The sequence below is a fragment of the Mixophyes fleayi genome, chromosome 4 (assembly GCF_038048845.1).
Source record: "Mixophyes fleayi isolate aMixFle1 chromosome 4, aMixFle1.hap1, whole genome shotgun sequence".
NCBI lineage: Eukaryota > Metazoa > Chordata > Amphibia > Anura > Limnodynastidae > Mixophyes > Mixophyes fleayi.
In genome coordinates this window covers 338,073,392-338,093,002 of record NC_134405.1, presented here as the reverse complement: position 1 = coordinate 338,093,002, position 19,611 = coordinate 338,073,392, and the positions used below count along the sequence as shown (strand labels likewise).

The following is a 19,611-nucleotide window of genomic DNA, read 5'->3' as shown; positions in this document are numbered from 1 at the left end:
CTTAGCAGCCTGGATGAACTTCTTGCTCATGTTCGTGCTGATTGTAGAATATAGCAGGGGAATTAGCAGTCTGGAAATGTAGACAGGAACACTGCACTTGTAATGCAGTCAGGAACACTGCACTTGTAATGCAGTCAGGAACACTGCACTTGTAATGCAGTCAGGAACACTGCACTTAGGAGTGCAGACAGGATTACTGCACTTGTAATGCAGACAGGAACACTGCACTTAGGAATGCAGACAGGAACACTGGAGCCAAGAACTATCCTCTGGAGAGAAGTGTGTTGTTCTGGCAATGAACAGATCACAGCAGCAGGTTTAAATAGGGTGTCCCAAACAACTATTGGCTGATCAGTTCATGTGATCACAGCTGCAGAATCTGGTTGGTCTGGAATGATCACCTGACTGCATCCAAGATGGCCGCGCCCATGCAGCAGAACAAACAGTATGTGTTTGTTTACAAACGGAGGTGTGGAGGATGGGAATGCTGCAGACGGCCAGAAGGGACCCAGGTAGCCGTGATATGACAACGGCGGATGAGGTAAGTGCGGCTAAGATCCCGATTTGTGACATGTATCACCTGCACCAGCTACAGGTCAGGTGTGAGTGCTGATTACTAGTGATGACGGCTGTGTATACAGCTAGAACATGTGTTTATAATCAGGAGCAACTGTAAAAATGCACTTGATGTACAGTAGACATTAATAACAGCTTCAGAAATGTATTTCCTGGTAAAAAAAAAATGAAGATTTTTTAAAATGTTTTAATGACTATATTAATAACAGGTGACAATAATTGATTATTTATTTATTTCCGTGCATTGGGCTGGGACTTTATATTCCACATATGTATTGTACGTACCCTGCGGTGTATAGTTTGTCAGATCAGAGCGCACCTAGACCCGTATTCATAAAGAGACGTTTCAGCTTGAATTACGTGCGTTAAAAAACACGCACAATACGTTTGCTGTCTTGAATCAGGCCCTATCTATTTGTAATGTAAAAACAGTTTATGATAGTAGTAGATAGAGAACATTTAGGCATAGTTGCCAACCTTTAATGATCGGCCTCCGGGAGTCTCAGTGTAGAAGTAGGAGTGAGGGGGCGTGGCTCTACGAATCGCGTCATGTTGGTCCTGTCCCCTGTGATGTAATGACGCAAATGCGTCATTTTAGCACGGGGGGGGCGAGCCAAAATTATGCGATTTCCGGAAAATCGCATCATGGACACTTAAAATCTGCCCACTTCACTAGGAAGTCGGCAGATGCAGGAAAATTGTCAGCTCTCCTGGGAGTCCGGGAGTCCTCCCCAGAATTCGGGAGTCTCCCAGGTATTCCGGGAGAGTTGGCAAGTATGCATTTAGGTAATTCTGGTGTTAGGTTTTCCATTGACATAGCCACAGAAATGTAATGCTAATTACTATGTGATCAGGAAATAAAGAAAACTGTTATGTATGTCTTAATCTATATTTCTTTAAACACAAAATAATACCCAGCTAAAAAACTGCATTTATGTTAAAGTAACTTTTTTGTCTTCCGTGAAAAATGTACAATAATAATAATTTTCATTATATTAAAGGACCTTTTAAAGTTTTTGTGCATTATGTCCCTTTATGTATTAGCTGTGTCCCTTAGTATAACTGAGCCTATAGATATAATGTGAGTGACAAGCTCAGATTCGCCCTGTGTGGAGAATGTGAAACACACCCACTGGTGTCTGAGTGTTAGAGAGTTTCACTTTCATTTTCACTTTCTCTTCTGCTGTCAGCGATGGCGTCTGCTGATCTGAGACAGGAGCTGGACTGTTCCATCTGCCTGAACATTTATACAGATCCTGTAACACTGAGATGTGGACACAACTTCTGCCGGGTCTGTATTGATCGTGTGCTGGATACACTGGAGGGGTCTCGAGTTTATACCTGTCCTGAATGCAGAGCAGAGTGTCAGGAGCGTCCTGCACTGCAGAGGAACATAACTCTGTGTAACATAGTGGGGAGTTTCCTGTCTACTCGGCCAGATCAGGAGGAGACTGGGATCTTTTGTACTTACTGTATTCACTCTCCTGTACCTGCTGCTAAATCCTGTCTGCACTGTGAGGCTTCTATGTGTGATAATCATTTGAGAGTACACAGTAAGTCAGCAGAACACGTCTTATCTGATCCCACCACTTCCCTGGGGAACAGGAAATGCTCCGTCCATAAGGAGCTTTTGAAGTATTACTGCACTGAGGACGCTGCCTGTATCTGTGTGTCCTGCAGTTTGGCTGGAGAACATTGGGGACACCGTGTGGAGATGCTGGATGAGGCCTCTGAGAAGAAGAAGGAGAAGCTGAGAAATGTTCTGCAGAAACTGACAACAAAGAGAGAGGAGGCTGAGAAAAGAGTCCAGAGACTGCAGGAGCGCAGGAGAGAAGATCAGGTAAAAGCAGCCGGTGTAACAGAGACAGTCACTGCCCTGTTTAGAGACATCAATAGACAGCTGGATCACCTACAGAAGATAGTCCTGAGTGAGATCTCCAGGCAGGAAGAGAGCGTTTCACTCTCAGTCTCTGATCTGATCCAGCAGCTAGAAATAAAGAAGGACGAGCTGTCCAGGAAGATGCGTCACATTGAGGAGCTGTGTAACATGTCTGATCCAGTGACTGTCTTACAGGAACCAGACACAGCTGACTTGTGTGATACTGAGGACAGAGAGAGACATTATAACCAGGTCCATGGTGTAGCAGATCTGGATGTGGGTCTCATCTCAGGAAAATTACACACATTATCTGATATAATAACACATATAAATACAGAGATCTATGTGCAGGAAGCTACAGACATATTACTAGATGTAAACACAGCTGGTAATAATATACATATATCAGGTGACGGAAAAACTGCATCCTGGTCACTAAACCAGAATCGTCCAGAAACACCAGAGAGATTTCAGTATGATCAGGTAATAAGCACCAGGAGATTTTCCTCAGGGCAACATTACTGGGAGGTGGAGATCAGTGAATCAGTGATATGGAGGGTAGGGATGTGTTATCCCAGTATAGACAGGAGAGGAGATCAGTCACACATTGGAGATAATAACAAGTCCTGGTGTTTGTGTGGGGGGTTGTTTAATCAGTACTCAGTGATACATGACAAGAAAGTGATCCAGTTACCTGACAATATTCCCTATGATAGAGTGAGGATATATCTGGATTATGAGGCTGGACAGCTGTCCTTTTATTCTCTGTGTGACCCGATCAGACACTTACACACCTTCACTGCCACCTTCACTGAGCCCCTTCATGCTGCATTATGTGTAGGGGGAGGTTATATAACGATATCTGGGGGAGTCAGGAAATATTAGAAATGATCATAAGAAATCTGCCCAGAGACTGGTGACATCACAGAGAGGGTAAATGGATTGGTGTAATATTATCCAATAGAGTGAAGCAGTGGGTGGAGCTACAGCTGAGCCCCTCCTCCTGTGTAACCAGGTGACCAGTGTGTCTGGATTTGTTCCCTTGTTGGTGTGTTAGAAACTTTCATTATAAATATATAATATACATGTATGTGGGAGCAGCTACCCCAGTGGTTACTCCTTGAAGCTAAAATATTCTGTGGCTGCTCTGTCTTCGGAGGGAAAACTCTCTGCAGATACAACCATCCAAACCACGGCGTCATTGTGCCAAAATGTTCAGTACAAATATATTATGCTGAATGTTTTACACCCACTGACACTGGCACCATAATGCAGCAGTGGGGGTGGCAATGTCTGCAGAGAGTTCCCACCCCAAAGACAGAACAACCTGCAGAAGTTTTTCGGTTTCAGGTACATGTTAGATGCAATCTTCAAGAGGATGTATCTAACAAATGCTAAAAGATACATAGGGAATTATAATTAGAAAATAAGCAAAATGGGTCTATTACATTTATTTTTTAAGTTAACAAAGTTGAACATATCCTTTTAAATGTGCGGTTTAATCAAATAATTTTGTCATATATGTTATGTAATATTATACAACTTTACCTTTTATTCCTTTAGAAGATAATGCCGTTTTTACATTATTTCTACAGTCGGGTGAGTGAATATCGTGACTATCAGGACATGTGATGGGCTGTGCATACATCACAATAGTCCATATTATTCACAGGACAACCCCAAATCGCAGTGTTTCTAGGATGTTGGGCTAAGAGATTTTGGGATGTGGTCTGTGCCACCAAATGGGGAGTGACTGGATGGATCAGGGGCAAGGCCAAAATCTTTTCCTGATTTTTCTACCTATAATGTTGGGATATATATCTGTAATTCTTGTAATTTGATTATTACATTTGTTGATTAAAAAAAATAAAAGCTGCTCATATTGATACACAGTGTGATTCTATTTGTTCTTCTCAAATTAAATATATAAAACTACATAACAGTTATGGGGCATTTCTGGAAATTGTTCCACAGGTGACTGTGTAGAAATTGTGATGTTGCCCATAGCAACCAATCAGATACTTAGGGCTAGATTTACTAAGCTGCGGGTTTGAAAAATTGGGGATGTTGCCTATAGCAACCAATCAGATTCTAGCTTTCATTTATTTAGTACTTTCTACAAAATGACAGCTAGAATCTGATTGGTTGCTATAGGCAACATCCCCACTTTTTCAAACCCGCAGTTTAGTAAATCTAGCCCTTACTGTCATTTCTCTAGTGCCATTTAGGAAATAGGCGTGACCAATAATATGGGTTGTGGTTTCTACACTATGGGCGTGGTTTCTATTATGTGGGCGTGGTTTTTATATTATGGGTGTGGTTTTTATTCTATGGACGTTGCCAATAATATGGGTGTGGATTGTACACTATGGGTGTGGTTGTATACTATGTTTGCATACTATGGGGTTTATTATAGATGTGATCAACAGTGTTGAAAGCAGCAGAGAGATGCAGGAAGACCGTGGCACCCCAGGGAGCCGTGACGCACACTTTGGGAACCGCTGCTAACAGATATCTAGGGATAAACTACTGTATGATTGTGAATACAAGCTGGCAGGTTCTAGGCGCTGAGTGGTATAAGATACAAATAAAAATATTTTATTACACACTGGTATATAATACTTTCCGGCCGGTACATAGAGAAAATGACATTCAAAAGATGCAGAATACAAAATATAAATGTACACGGATGTGTGGCAAACAATCGGTGCACTTGTAGTATAGCAATAAGTCCACCGATTGTTTGCCACACATCCGTGTACATTTGTATTTTGTAGTCTGCATCTTTTGAATGACATTTTTTCAATGCCATTTTCAGTTCCCATTTTGGGAGGGTAGGTTCACCCAGGTTCACCCCTTTGGCTGCATCTCATATTTAAAGGAAGCGCGACCTATCCTGATCTCTCTCTGAACCATACTGTCTGATTGTACTTGGTTTGTCCACCAGATAGCGACAAATGCTTAATTATAGGAACAAGTGAAAGAGTGACAGTGATAGATCCAGGCGTTGTTTCCAATATTTCAAATGACTGAACCAGGATTTGACTTTATATGCAATGTTATCAGACCCGAGACCAGAGCCTCAGGTGATGCTGTTTGGCAAATTAGTCGGCAACTGGGATGTTTTCACACCAGGAAACGGATGTCAGCTGTCAGTAAATTTAGTGACAGTCAGTAAAAAATTCTCTAATTTCTGACCATCATTAATGATATGTCATAATGCAACATGCAGAGGGCAGCTACAGATAGCTCTGTGACACCAAGGAGCGCTCCTTTAAACTAATGAAATGTGTACAAGTGAATAAAATCACACCAGGGAATGGTTGCCGACTGTCAGTAAATTTAGTGACAGTCAGTAAAAACATGTCCAATTTCTGACCGTCATTAACGATAAGTGACAATGCGGCATGCAGAAGGCAGCTACAGATATCTGCACGTTAGATAAGCTCTGTGCCGACCTCCCACATAATCTTCATCTCACACATACAGAACAGCTAGAAGTGTGTGGAGGGGGTGAGGATTACTAGACGGAGCTGTGTGGTCATCACAGCAGGGGGCAGGGTGGTTCTGAGGAGCTACTTATCTGTGACCAGCACGGTCCCTGGTCAGACAACTTCTCCGGGCTGGTGGATAACCACGTGGTGAGGGTGGAAGGACGTATCCACAAGCCCAAGATGGTCACCAACACACTGATGGGCAGACAGCACAATCGCTCACTGTTTGACGCAAAATTCATGAAGGATACGGGCGCAGGGAGGGCTCTCGGTTTTGATGCCATTAACCTGGCACCTACATCCAGTGCCCGTGCAACACGAAAGTATAAGCCTTCACCAAAGATAATGTAGGAGGTTCGGGTGAGATACACGGTGAAGGACAGTCATGGTGATCAGCAGCTCAACATTTCTACAATGACTGGTTCATCTTTCATGTCTCCACCATCCGCTGTCTCCTCATCCCAACTACACCAGACAATGGGAAGCTGCACAAACATGGCTGTCACTGTCTGCGTTATTATTGATGTGTGATAATACTTCTGCCTTACAGCAGCCACACTCACTTCCCCCACCGCCAGCTACCATTGTTATTCCGCTACCTTACGTATCAAGGGTTCCCCGCAGGTCTTAGAGTGTAATCTCATGTGGGCAGCTCTATCTTTCCATTGTATGTGATTTCTTTGTATCATGAATGTATCATCATCAATGTACAATGAGAAAAAAAATTGATATGTATATATATATATATATATATATATATATATATATATATATATATAGTAACAAAGGGAGGCATTTAGCTGACAAGATGCAGAGAAAGCATACAAGCAGAGTAAAACATTGGCACAGTTATGCACCTAGATTGAGGATAAACCAGATAAAGACTTATGTGTAGTTTAAAGTTTGGTCAACTTACATGGTTTGAAATGTTCCTCCTCACAGCAAACAGACAGTGTGGGGTCTGTTAGTGCAAACAGAAGCACTGATGGGAGTTTCCTCTTAAAGGGAAGGTGGGTGTGTCGCCTGCCCATCAAGCTAAGGCTGGGGGAGGAGTATCATGTATAAAAGCTTGTTTATATCATTTGTTCAAGGAGACCAATGCTAGGGACACTGGCTGGTCTATGTCGAGCTGGTCTATGTCGAGCTGGTCTATGTCGAGCTGGTCTATGTCGAGCTGGTCTATGTCGAGCTGGTCTATGTCGAGCTGGTCTATGTCGAGCTGGTCTATGTCGAGCTGGTCTATGTCGAGCTGGTCTATGTCGAGCTAGTGTTTAGGGTCTCCAGAATTGCTATGAATTCTGTACGGTGTCAAAACATTAACCATCCTGACGCAATTTGTGGCAAGAGCCCGCTACTGCAGAAGCACACGTGAACAACTTCTTCCTTTTTATGTCGTTTTATTGTCAGAATGGTAAATGTTTCTCTGCATCGTGTCAGATAAATGCTTCCCTTTGTAACATATATATATATATAAGTTAACCCGTGCATGATACTCATGCATTCTAGTCAAATCAAGCTACTTAAGCTGTTAAAAAGGTTCTTGTCATGCATTTGGGCCTAGCCCAGGCCTCCTCAGGGGAAGAGCGTTACTTCCCGACGCAAGCGCCCTTTTTTAACGTGGTTTTGTCCACATGTCACCACCTCATCATTTTTCTCCATCACCTCATTCTTCATCTTCATCGCCACATCCTTCATCAAGCTACTTAAGGTGTTAAAAACTCCCCACTGTCACCCCCGGCAACCACCAACCACTCCCAACTGTCACTTCTCCTTCAAGAAATATATAGGTCAGTGTATAACTCTGCCCAGCAGGTGGCGCTGCAGCTTGGTTTTTTTTTTTCACACACGCCACTAGGCATTTTTATAGTAGATATAGAGAGAGAGAGACCCCGGTGAACTGCTTTGCCCAGGGGCCCATAATGTTGATAAGATGGCTCTGCTCTAAGGTATGTGTTTTGCTGTTGTATCACTTGCACCAGCTACAGGTCAGGTGTAAGTGCTGATTACTAGTGATGACGCTGTGTATACAGCTAGAACATGTGTTTACAACCAGGAGCAACTGTAAAAATGTATTTTATGTACAGGAGACATTAATAACAGCTTCAGAAATCTATTTCCTGGTAAAAAAAAAAATGAAGATTTTTTTTAAAAATGTTTTAATGACTATATTAATAACAGGTGACAATGATTGATTATTTATTTCCGTGCATTAGGCTGGGACTTTATATTCCACATATGTATTGTACGTATCCTGCGGTGTATAGTCTGTCAGACCAGAGCGCACCTAGACCCGTATTCATAAAGAGACGTTTCAGCTTGAATTACGTGCGTTAAAAAACACGCACAATATGTTTGCTGCCTTAATGAATCAGCTCCTATCTATTTGTAATGTAAAAACAGCTTCTGATAGTAGTAGATAGCGAACATTTAGGCATAGTTGCCAACCTTTAATGATCGGCCTCCGGGAGTCTCAGTGTAGAGCTGGTCGTGAGGGGGCGGGGCTCCATGAATTGCATCATTGTTGGCCCCGCCCCCTGTGATGTAATGACGCAAATGCATAATTTTAGCACGGGGGGGGGGGGGGGGGGGAGCCAAAATGATGCCATTCCCGGAGAATCACATCATGGAGGCTTCAAATCTGTCCACTTCACTAGGAAGTGGATTGCATTATGTCCCTTTATGTATTAGCTGTGTCCCTTAGTGTAACTGAGCCTATAGGTATAATGTGAGTGACAAGCTCAGCCTCGCCCTGTGTGGAGAATGTGAAACACACCCACTGGTGTCTGAGTGTCAGATACTTTAACTTTCATTTCTCTCTTCTGCTGTCAGCGATGGCGTCTGCTGATCTGAGACAGGAGCTGGACTGTTCCATCTGCCTGAACATTTATACAGATCCTGTAACATTGAGATGTGGACACAACTTCTGCCGGGTCTGTATTGATCGTGTGCTGGATACACAGGAGGGGTCTGGAGTTTATACCTGTCCTGAATGCAGAGCAGAGTGTCAAGAGCGTCCTGCACTGCAGAGGAACATAACTCTGTGTAACAAATTGGGGAGTTTCCTGTCTACTCAGCCAGATCAAGAGGATACTGGGATCTTCTGCACTTACTGTATTCACTCTCCTGTACCTGCTGCTAAATCCTGTCTGCATTGTGAGGCTTCTCTGTGTGATAATCACCTGAGAGTACACAGGAAGTCAGCAAAACAAGTCTTATCTGATCCTACCACTTTCCTGGGGAACAGAAAATGCTCCGTCCATAAGGAGCTCTTCAAATATTACTGCACTGAGGACGCTGCCTGTATCTGTGTGTCCTGCTCTCTGATCGGGGAACACAGAGGACATCCGATGGAGTCGCTGGATGAGGCCTCTGAGAAGAAGAAGAAGAAACTGAGAAATGTTCTGCAGAAACTGACCACAAAGAGAGAGGAGACTAAGAAAAGAGTGAAGAGACTGCAGAAGCGCAGAAGAGAAGATCAGGAAAAAGCAGCTGATGTATCAGAGAGAGTCACTGCCCTGTTTAGAGACATCAGGAGACAGCTGGAAGACCTAGAGCAGAGAGTCCTGAGTGAGATCTCCGGCCCTGATCTGATCCAGCAGCTGGAAATAAAGAAGGACGAGCTGTCCAGGAAGATGCGTCACATTGAGGAGCTGTGTAACATGTCTGATCCAGTGACTGTCTTACAGGAACCAGACACAGGTGACTTGTGTGATACTGAGAACACAGAGAGACATGATGACCAGGTCCATTGTGTAGGAGATCTGGATGTGGGTCTCATCTCAGAGACATTACACACATTATCAGATATAATAACAGGTGAAAATACAGGGATCTATGTGCAGGAAGCTACAGACATATTACTGGATGTAAACACAGCTGGTGATTATATACATATATCAGGTGACATGAAAACTGCATCTTTGTCAGATATAAACCAGAATCATCCTGAAACACCAGAGAGATTTCAGTGTGATCAGGTAATAAGCACCAGGAGATTTTCCTCAGGGCGACATTACTGGGAAGTGGATGTTAGTAAATCAGAGGGGTGGAGGGTAGGGATGTGTTATCCCAGTATAGACAGGAGAGGAGGTCAGTCACTCATTGGAGATAATAACAAGTCCTGGGGTTTGTATGGAGGGTTGTATAATAATAAGTATGCAGTGATACATGACTGGAAAGAGATCCAGTTACCTGACAATATTCCCTGTGATAGAGTGAGAATATATCTGGATTATGAGGCTGGACAGATGTCCTTTTATTCTCTGTGTGACCCGATCAGACACTTACACACCGTCACTGCCACCTTCACTGAGCCCCTTCATGCTGCATTATGTGTATGGGGAGGTCGTATAAAGATATCTGGGGGAGTCAGGAAATGGAAGAAATGATGATAAGAAATCTGCTCAGAGACTGGAGACATCACAAGGAGGGGAACGTGATTGGTGGAACACATCCAATAGAGTAAAGCAGTGGGTGGAGCTACCGCTGAGCCCCTCCTCCTGTGTAACCAGGTGACCAGTGTGTCTGGATTTGTTCCCTTGTTGGTGTGTTAGAAACTTTCATGATAAATATATAATATACATGTATGTGGGAGCAGCTACCCCACTGGTTACTGCTTGAAGCTAAAATGTTCTACAGCTGCTCTGTCTTCGGAGCGAGAACTCTCTGCAGACACAACCATCCAAACCACTGCGTCATTGTGCCTAAATGTTCAGTACAAATATATTATGCTGAATGTTTTATGTCCACTGGCACCATAACGCAGCAGTGGGGGCGGCCATGTTTGCAGAGAGTTTCCACCCAAAGACAGAACAACGTGCAGAAGTTTTTCGGTTTCATGTACATGTTAGATGCAATCTTCAAGAGGATGTATCTTACAAATGCTAAAAGATACATAGGGAATTATAATTAGAAAATAAGCAAAATGGGTCTATTACATTTATTTTTTAAGTTAACAAAGTTGAACATATCGCTTTAAATGTGCAGTTTAATCAAATAAATGTTTTCATATATGTTATGTAATATTATACAACTTTACCTTTTATTCCTTTAGAATATAATGCGGTTTTTACATTATTTCTACAGTCGGGTGAGTGAATATCGTGACTATCAGGACATGTGATGGGCTGTGCATACAGCACAATAGTCCATATTATTAGCAGGACAACCCCAAATCTCAGTGTTTCTAGGATGTTGGGCTTAGAGATTTTGGGATGTGGTCTGTGCCACCAAATGGGGAGTGACTGGATGGATCAAGGGCAAGGCCAAAATCTTATCCTGATTTTTCCAGCTATAATGTTGGGATATATATCTGTGGTTCTTGTAATCTGATTATTACATTTCTTGATTAAAAAAATAAAAGCTGCTCATATTGATACACATTGTGATTCTATTTGTTCTCATTAAATTAAATATATAAAACTACATAACAGTTATGGGACATTTCTGGAAATTGTTCCACAGGTGACTGTAGAAAATTTGATGTTGCCCATAGCAATCAATTAGATACTTACTGTCATTTCTCTAGTGCCATTTAGGAAATAGGCGTGACCAAAAATATGGGTTGTGGTTTCTAGACTATGGGCGTGGTTTCTATGATGTGGGCATGGTTTTTATATTATGGGTGTGGTTTTTATTCTATGGACGTTGCCAAAAATATGGGTGTGGATTGTACACTATGGGTGTGGTTGTATACTATGTTTGCATACTATGGGGTTTATTATAGATGTGATCAACAGTGTTGAAAGCAGTAGAGATATGCAGGAAGAAGTGTCTCTTAGACTTTGTTGTAAATAATTGATTCATCCTTTTTGTGAGGGCACTCACAGGGCCACCGAGAGGGGGGGGGGGGTGGTACTAATTACCCGGGCCCGGGCACTAACGCTGACTATTTTATTTTTTATTTTTTTAACTACATTTTTTATTTTTTATTTTTTTGCGGCAGGGGGGGGGGGGGCTCGGTCGTTGGTGGGGGGAGCAGGATAGTTTAAAAAAACCAAATCATACTCACGTGATCGCGGCGCCAGCGTCCCTCCTCTCTGCTGCTCTGTGCTCCATTCAGGCTGTCTGAATGCCGGGTGTGATGTCATCATGTCATGCCCGGCATTCAGTCAGTCTGGAGCAATGGAGCACAGAGCAGCAGAGAAGAGCAAGAAAGAAGAGAGAAGAAAAGGTAAGTAAAGGGAGGAAAGGGGGGGACAGAGGGGTTAAAAAATGAGCGGGGGCACAGAGGGGTTAAAAAATGGGGGGGGCAGCATTACACAGAGGGGTTAAAGAAAAGAGGGACAAAAGCAGCATGGCACAGAGGGGTTAAAGAAAAGAGGGATAAAAGCAGCATGGCACAGAGGGGTTAAAGAAAAGAGGGACAAAAGCAGCATGGCACAAAGGGGTTAAAGAAAAGAGGGACAAAAGCAGCATGGCACAGAGGGGTTAAAGAAAAGAGGGACAAACGCAGCATGGCACAGGGGGTTAAAGAAAGGAAGGAGAAATGCAGAGAGGCACAGGGGGTTAAAGAAAAGAGGGACAAAAGCAGCATGGGACAGGGGGATAAAGAAAAGAGGGACAAAAGCAGCATGGCACAGGGAGTTAAAGAAAGGAGGGGCAAAAGCAGCATGGCACAGGGGGTTAAAGAAAGGGGGACAAAGACAGCATGGCACAGGGGGTTAAAGAAAGGAGAGACAAAAGCAGCATGGCACAGGGGGTTAAAGAAAAGAGGGACAAAAGCAGCATGGCACAGGGGGATAAAGAAAAGAGGGACAAAAGCAGCATGGCACAGGGGGTTAAAGAAAGGGGGACAAAGACAGCATGGCACAGGGGGTTAAAGAAAGGAGAGACAAAAGCAGCATGGCACAGGGGGTTAAAGAAAGGAAGGAGAAATGCAGAGAGGCACAGGGGGTTAAAGAAAGAAGGGACAAAAGCAGCATGGCACATGGGGGTTAAAGAAAAGAGGGACAAAAGCAGCATGGCACAGGGGGTTAAAGAAAGGAGGGACAAAGACAGCATGGCACAGGGGGATGATGAAAGGAGGGGGCAAAGGCAGCATGGCACAGAGGGATAAAAAAAGAGGGACAAAAGCAGCATGGCACGTGGGTTAAAGAAAGGAGGGGGCAAAGGCAGCATGGCACAGGGGCTTAAACAAAAAGGGACAAAGGCAGCATGGCACAGGGGGTTAAAGAAAGGATGACAAAGGCAGCATGGCACAGGGGGTTAAAGAAAAGAGGGACAAAGACAGCATGGCACAGGGGGATGATGAAAGGAGGGGGCAAATGCAGCATGGCACAGGGGGGTGAAAAAAGGGGCAAAGACAGCATGGAGGGCGCAGTGTGATCATAAGGGGGCATAGCGTGGTGATGATAAAGGGTCACAGTAATGTGTGTGTGATGGCACAGAGCTTTTGGCAATGTAGTGTGTGTGAGGTAGATGGTGGCTAATTAATGGTTGCTATTTTGTTTGCGGGGTAATGGGAATACTATTTTAATGTTGGGGCTGGAGGAAGGCCTAATTATTAATCATGGATGCTATTGATTTAACAGTGGGGCGGGCTGTAATTTTCTAAATGTAGCCATTTTTTTCAAAATAGGTCCTCTAACATTCCAGGATCCGGACAAGCCGCAACTAAAGAAACCAGCAGCCACAGGTGCTGAAAGTGAGAAGAACAGGTAGGACAGAGCAGCATAGTGTGTGAAATGTTGTGATCCTAGTAGGGAAAATGCCAATGTTTGGTAAGTGTTTGGTGAGCCCAGTGGGCGCAGGCCAAGACTGAACTCTTTGTGTATACACTGCATTCTTCCTATACTACACAAGGGTGCTAGATGTCCTGAAAGTCAGGAGTGCTTGTACAAATGTCACGCTCCGGTGAATTCAGGAAATAGTGAGTTTGATGTGCTAGCCACGCCCTAATGGTGCATAGCCACGCCCCCAATCGTGTGACCACACCCCTGAATTTTTTTTTGCTTACTCAACTTTAAGGGGGGCCCCATGAATTTGTTGTACTGGGGCCCTGAATTCCTCTTGGCAGACCTGGGCACTCATAGTGGCATGCTGGGAACAGAAGCCCCATTGCAGAGAGTCAAGTATGGAGTGAGAGAGGTGGCTGTACAGAGGTCGCTCCATATAGGGCCATAATCAGAGGCGGATTGGGAAGTTAAAGTGGCCCTGGAAAAACGTCTGAAAGTGGCCTCATGTGGGCGGGGCCAAATAAATGATAGTGGGTACACACACATACTGGGCCCTGCCTGTGTCTGTCCCTGTATGTGTGTGCGCTCACTGTGTCTGTGCGCCCACTGTATGTACCCGAGTATGTGTGTTCTGTTCTTGTCGCTTTCCCTACCTGTGACTGCTGGTGTCTTTAGCTCAGTTCCTGCTTGTCTGGATCCTGGAATGTTGAGAGTCCTATCTGGAAAAAAAATTGGTACATTAAATTAAGAAAACTCCAACGAGCCCCGGCGTTAAATCAATAGCACACACGTTTAATAATTAGGCCTCCCTCCAGCCCCATTAAAATAATAGTATTCACATTTGATAAATAGAGATATTTCCCTCCATCCAACCCAAACATTAAATTAATAGTATTTCCATTTAATAAGTTAACCTATTTCCCTACCTCCAAACAGGCCCAGCAATAAATAGCATTTACGTTTAATAAATATAACCATTTCCCAAAACCATCCCTGCAATTAAATTATTCTTATTCACATTTAATAAATAGTCCTCCTCCCCAAACTCAACCCCACACTTAATTAATAGCCCCAAACTAGCATTGAATTAAAAGTCCTGCCTCCTCATCTTAAATTAATAGGCCCCCTACTATTAAACTAAATTGCCCCATCATCACCCATTAGTCACCACCTACCTCACACCTACCTCACACCCCCATTTCATTGTCCTAAGCTCCCCTGCCCTCACCCCCATTTCATTGCCATAAGCCCCCTGCCCACACACACTATATTGACATAAGGTCCCCTGTCCTCACCCCCATTACATTGCCATAACACTGACATACTCTACATTGACATAAAACACACACTCACACTTACACTTAGCTTTTTCCAGCCGCACTTCCTGCACTGTACACATGGGACGGCACCTGTCACATGGTGCGCATCCCATGTGACCTTTGCTTTTGACTGGATAGGACGTGGTTTAAGATAAGTTCCGTGGTCACAACGATGCTCCCGTGCTGGCACCCCTGATCCAGTGGAGCCTCCGTTGCCCCCCTCTCCCCCCCCCAATCAGTCCTAATGTTAGGCTGGTGACGCTGATCCTGATTGTCGGCCGATACCCAATTATGAAAAAAAAAAACAGACCAAAAAAATATGAAATGAAAAAAATAAAATACATCAAGCAGCCTACGGTCGGCCACATTAAGCCCCTGGCCTACCGGGAAAATTCCCGGTAAGCCCAATGGTCAATCCGCCCTGGCCGTAGTTGTAGAGAGATGCTGGGCCGAGAGATGGTGTCTTTAGACATTGGTGAGATGAGCATATGTTTATAGAAGGATAGGAATGTGCCAGTGGAGAGAGATAGTTCGATGAGGTGAGCTAGAGGTGGGTATGCAGGGGGGGAATGGAGTTGAGAGGACAGGTTGTGGGGTGAGATGATGAGATGAGAGCAGAGACTTCATCCTCAGTTCATGGGGAGAAGGAGCTGAGAGTGGACTGGGGAGTATAGGAGAAGGTGGTTGGACCATGAGGAAATATTTTGTACAATGATGTTGATTTTCACTATGAAGTACGTGGTACTATCACGGGCTGTTATGGAGGTGGTGCAGGTGGGCAGGGAAGTGAGCTGGAAGTGGCAGAGGATAGATATATTCTGCAGATTATTATATTACTGACCTCCCTATAGGCAAACCGAGGGGGGGAGGGTTCCTAGTGCCTGGAAACCCCCCTCCAAGCCTGGGGCACTGTATAATTGAGGTGGCTGGACCCTGTCCCCGCTTCACATGGCTCTTCTTGAAAAAGGAGAGCTACGTGCACCTAACAGTAGTGCACGCAGCATTGCCCATGTATATTATGGGGATAGGAAGAGTTGGAGAGCAGCCAAGTACTGTCTAATATTATTATAGCCACGCCCCCATGCATGCTGGTCACACCCACTGGTGGCGTGGTGTGGAAACCCCCCTCTACAAATCCTGCGTTTGCTCCTGCTCCCTATAGATCATCAGAACATTGCTCTATCCAATCTACCCCCTGACAGATACATAATGATTAGAGTTGTCAGAACCCTCTGAAATTCTGGGTTCTTGCTTTACTCTAGAACAGGTCTGGTCAACCTATGGCTCTCCAGGTGTTATGAAACTACAAGTCCCAGCAAATTCTGACAGCTATCTACTTGCAAAGCATGCTGGTGCTTGTAGTTTCACAACATCTGGAGAGCCACAGCTTGGCCTGGCTTGTTCTAGAACGTTTGAAAAATTCTAGGGTTTTTATTAGACCTCCAACCCTACTTTTATATTGTGCTGCCAGCAATGAAGATTGTAATGAAACAAGAGGAAAAGCTGTGTGATATATGGGGAGAGAAACGACCATGTGTGACATTGATAAAAGTACATCTATGGTTTATCTATGGTTTCTTCTGTCTACTAAATCCAACTTATTATATATATGACCACACTGCTGCCTAGTTTCTGGACCTCCCCTCTGGAAGATCCTGGAGTGGAAGCACAAGGGGTAAGTGCCGGGACGTTCACATCAGATTTAGAGTTGGGAGGGGGCGTGTCCTGACTCAGCTCTAAACTGCAGTGTAAACATAAAGCTGTAAAAAACATAAATGCACTTGTACCCTGGTTTGTTCAAGAGCAGATTTGTTCCTGTTTCCCTTTGCTCCTAACTCGAAAAGAGGCCCTAGAGGTTTTCCTGCTTCAGATGGATCATAGTTCCTTAGTGAAAGAGGCACATCAGCCATATAAGCATCAGTTATATATGCTATATTCAGTGCTTTTTTTGCAAGAAAAAAGGTGCCGGAACTCACCTCTTAATGCCCCCTAATTTTTGTGTACCCGTCTCTTTCTGCCCCCCTCGTTTTTCTGTAGCCCTCTTTTTCTGTCCCACTCGTTTTTCTATAGCCCACTCTTTCTGCCCCCCTCATTTTTCTGTAGCCCTCTCTTTCTGCGCCCCCCTCTCCTGCTTTCTGCAGTCTGTACTTACCTTCTATGCTTCTTTTCTCGCTTCTCTACTTGATCGCGGCTCCTCTCACTGGCAGTGTTGTGACGTCATGAGCAAACACGTGGAGCAAACGCATGCACAGAGTAAAGCATTTAGCACTAGAGTTGCTCAGGCTTAGTTCCTCGGGAACCGAACACACCCGAACTTAGGGGATCCAAGACTTTTGCGCTTTTTCGTAATCAAAAATGAGGCAAAACGTCATCATTACGTCGTCGGATCTCGGATCTTGTGAGTTTTGGAATCTATAAATACCGCCCTCCATGGCGATCTAGCGCCATTTGAGAGAGGGACACAGAAGGGGTAGCACAGAGTGTAGAGCAGTTGGGTAGGCAAATAGATAGAATTGAAAGAGGAGGTGGTAGCAGTGTTCAACAAAGTAATCAGTGACATTCAGGAGAGCTCCACTGCTCCATTGCTAATTCTCATTGCAGAAAAATACAAATAATAGTGCTTACAGGGTTGATGTAATTCTGCAGTCCAATTCTACTGTGCTATCTAGGTAACACACAAAGAGGAGAGCTCCATTGCTCCATTGCTAATTGTCATTGCTAAAATACAAATACTAGGCCTTGCAGTCTTTTCTTCTGAATTTGCAGTCAAATTGAAGGGTGTTATCAAAATGGATTCACAGCTGTAGAAAGAAGACCAGGAGCACCAAGCAGCTGCTGGCACCAGTCATGATGATAGTAATCCCTGTACATCATCTGGTAAAGCCTATGTAAAACTGCAAAAGTGCATAGTGTTTTTAAGTCAGGTAACACCATTTCAGGGAAACAAAAATGTAAAAAAACATCTTTTACCTTGGTCAAGAAAAAAATTGCTGTAATCCAGGCAAAGTTATCTACAGAAACAAAAAATTGCCAACATGCCATTCTACACACGCAGTGGCAAAGAGAAAATTAAGCCTTCGCCTTTCTCTATGAGTGCGAGATCTGAAACTGTTACTGAGGAATATTCTTGTAAGGTCACTCGTGACCAAACATGACCTTGTCATTCGGACTCCAAAAGTGGTGCCCAAATACTTTTACGTGTAAAAGCCGAGCTGGAAGAAAACAGTAAGTCATTAGAGGAAAATGTATGTTCAGATTCAGAAATTACACCAATCCCTGAGGAGAGTCCATCCACCAGTGCTATGTGTAATCGTGACCTTTCTGATAGTGTACCCATAAAGAAGGCCCCTTTCAAGATTTCTGCAGATGTGTGTCTGAATAGCCCAAGTGTAGCAGGTGATACACCAATTGAGGGTGCCACTTTGGAATTGGAAGAGGATGAGGGAGATATTTGTGTAGCCAACGAGGGCGCTAATGAGGATGTTGATGAGGATGATGTTGTTTGTGTAAGTTCTGCACTGGTGGAAGCAGTTCTGGCACGTGATAAGAAGAAGGCCATTGTCATGCCTGGACATAAGACCAAAAAATCCACTTCTCATGTGGAATTATTTTTACCCAAATCCTGACAACAGTTGCAAGAGCAATTTAATTTGCCCTGCCACCAACTTAAGCAAGAGGTGGTGACATGGTGGAATTCCACCCTGTATATGCTTCTGCGGATGGAGGAACAGCGAAAAGCCATCCATGCTTACTCCACAAGCCATGACATTGGGAAAGGAGGGGGGGATGTATTTTAGTCAAGCGAAGTGGAGAATACTTTCTGTGTTGTGCAAGGTGCTGAAACCATTTGAAGTAGTCACCTGTGAAGTGAGTTCAGACACTGCTAGCTTGAGTCAAGTGATTCCCTTAATTAGACTTTTGGAAAAGCAGCTTGAGAAACTGAAGGATGAGATTAAACAAAGCAATTCCGCTAAGTATGTTGGACTCGTAGATCAAGTATTCGCTTCGCCAGGATTCAAGAGTTATCAAAATCTTGAAATCTGATCACTACATTTTGCGACTGTGCTTGATCCTCAGTTTAAGAGCTATGTCTTCTCTTTGTTTCCAACTGACCCAGATCTGAAGAGATGCAAAGAGCTCCTGGTGAACAAGATGACAGCTCAAATATTACGTGCCAGGACAGCGTCTCCTCCTTCAGTTTCTCACTCAACTGCTGCTAGGGAAAAAACTTCGCTTTCCCAAGACACCCAGGGATGATGCAGATGACTGGTCTAAAATAATTGACCAAAAAACGTGACACCTCTGCCGTAACTGATCCTACTATCAGCATCCAAAGGATGGTGGAGGATTATTTTCACGACAGCATAGGAATAGACACATCAGACAGTCCCTTTACATACTGGAAGGAAAAAAAGGGAATTTGGAGACCAATGTACCAACTCGCTTTGCACTGCCTAAGCTGCCCACCCTTCAGTGTGTGCTTGGAAAGAGTTTTTAGCACAGCCGGGAACCTTGTCAGGCGTAGGAGGCTACTTCCTCAAAATGTGGAAAAGATGATGTTCATAAAAATAAACTTCGAGTTCCATGCGGAAGGCCTTTCCCGCAATTACATCAAAATACTGAGACTTCTGTAACGGTGGATTCCAGTGGTGATGAATTAATAATGT

The 19,611-nt window shown here is 43.9% G+C and overlaps 2 protein-coding genes across 2 annotated transcripts in view; both read left to right on the top strand.

The window, feature by feature from the left end:
• Positions 1-19,611, top strand: part of LOC142153213 (sodium- and chloride-dependent betaine transporter-like) — a 218,681-nt gene that overhangs the window by 120,536 nt on the left and 78,534 nt on the right. The gene's annotated exons all lie outside the window — the stretch shown is intronic.
• LOC142153221 (E3 ubiquitin-protein ligase TRIM39-like) lies at positions 1,751-4,341 on the top strand. Its single transcript, XM_075210597.1, has one exon. The coding sequence runs from the start codon at positions 1,769-1,771 to the stop codon at positions 3,338-3,340; it is 1,572 nt and encodes a 523-aa protein (XP_075066698.1). The 5' UTR covers positions 1,751-1,768; the 3' UTR covers positions 3,341-4,341.

Coding starts and splice junctions, on each gene's coding strand:
- LOC142153221 (XM_075210597.1), top strand. CDS start 1,769: ATGGCGTCTGCTGATCTGAGACAGGAGCTGGACTGTTCCATCTGCCTG.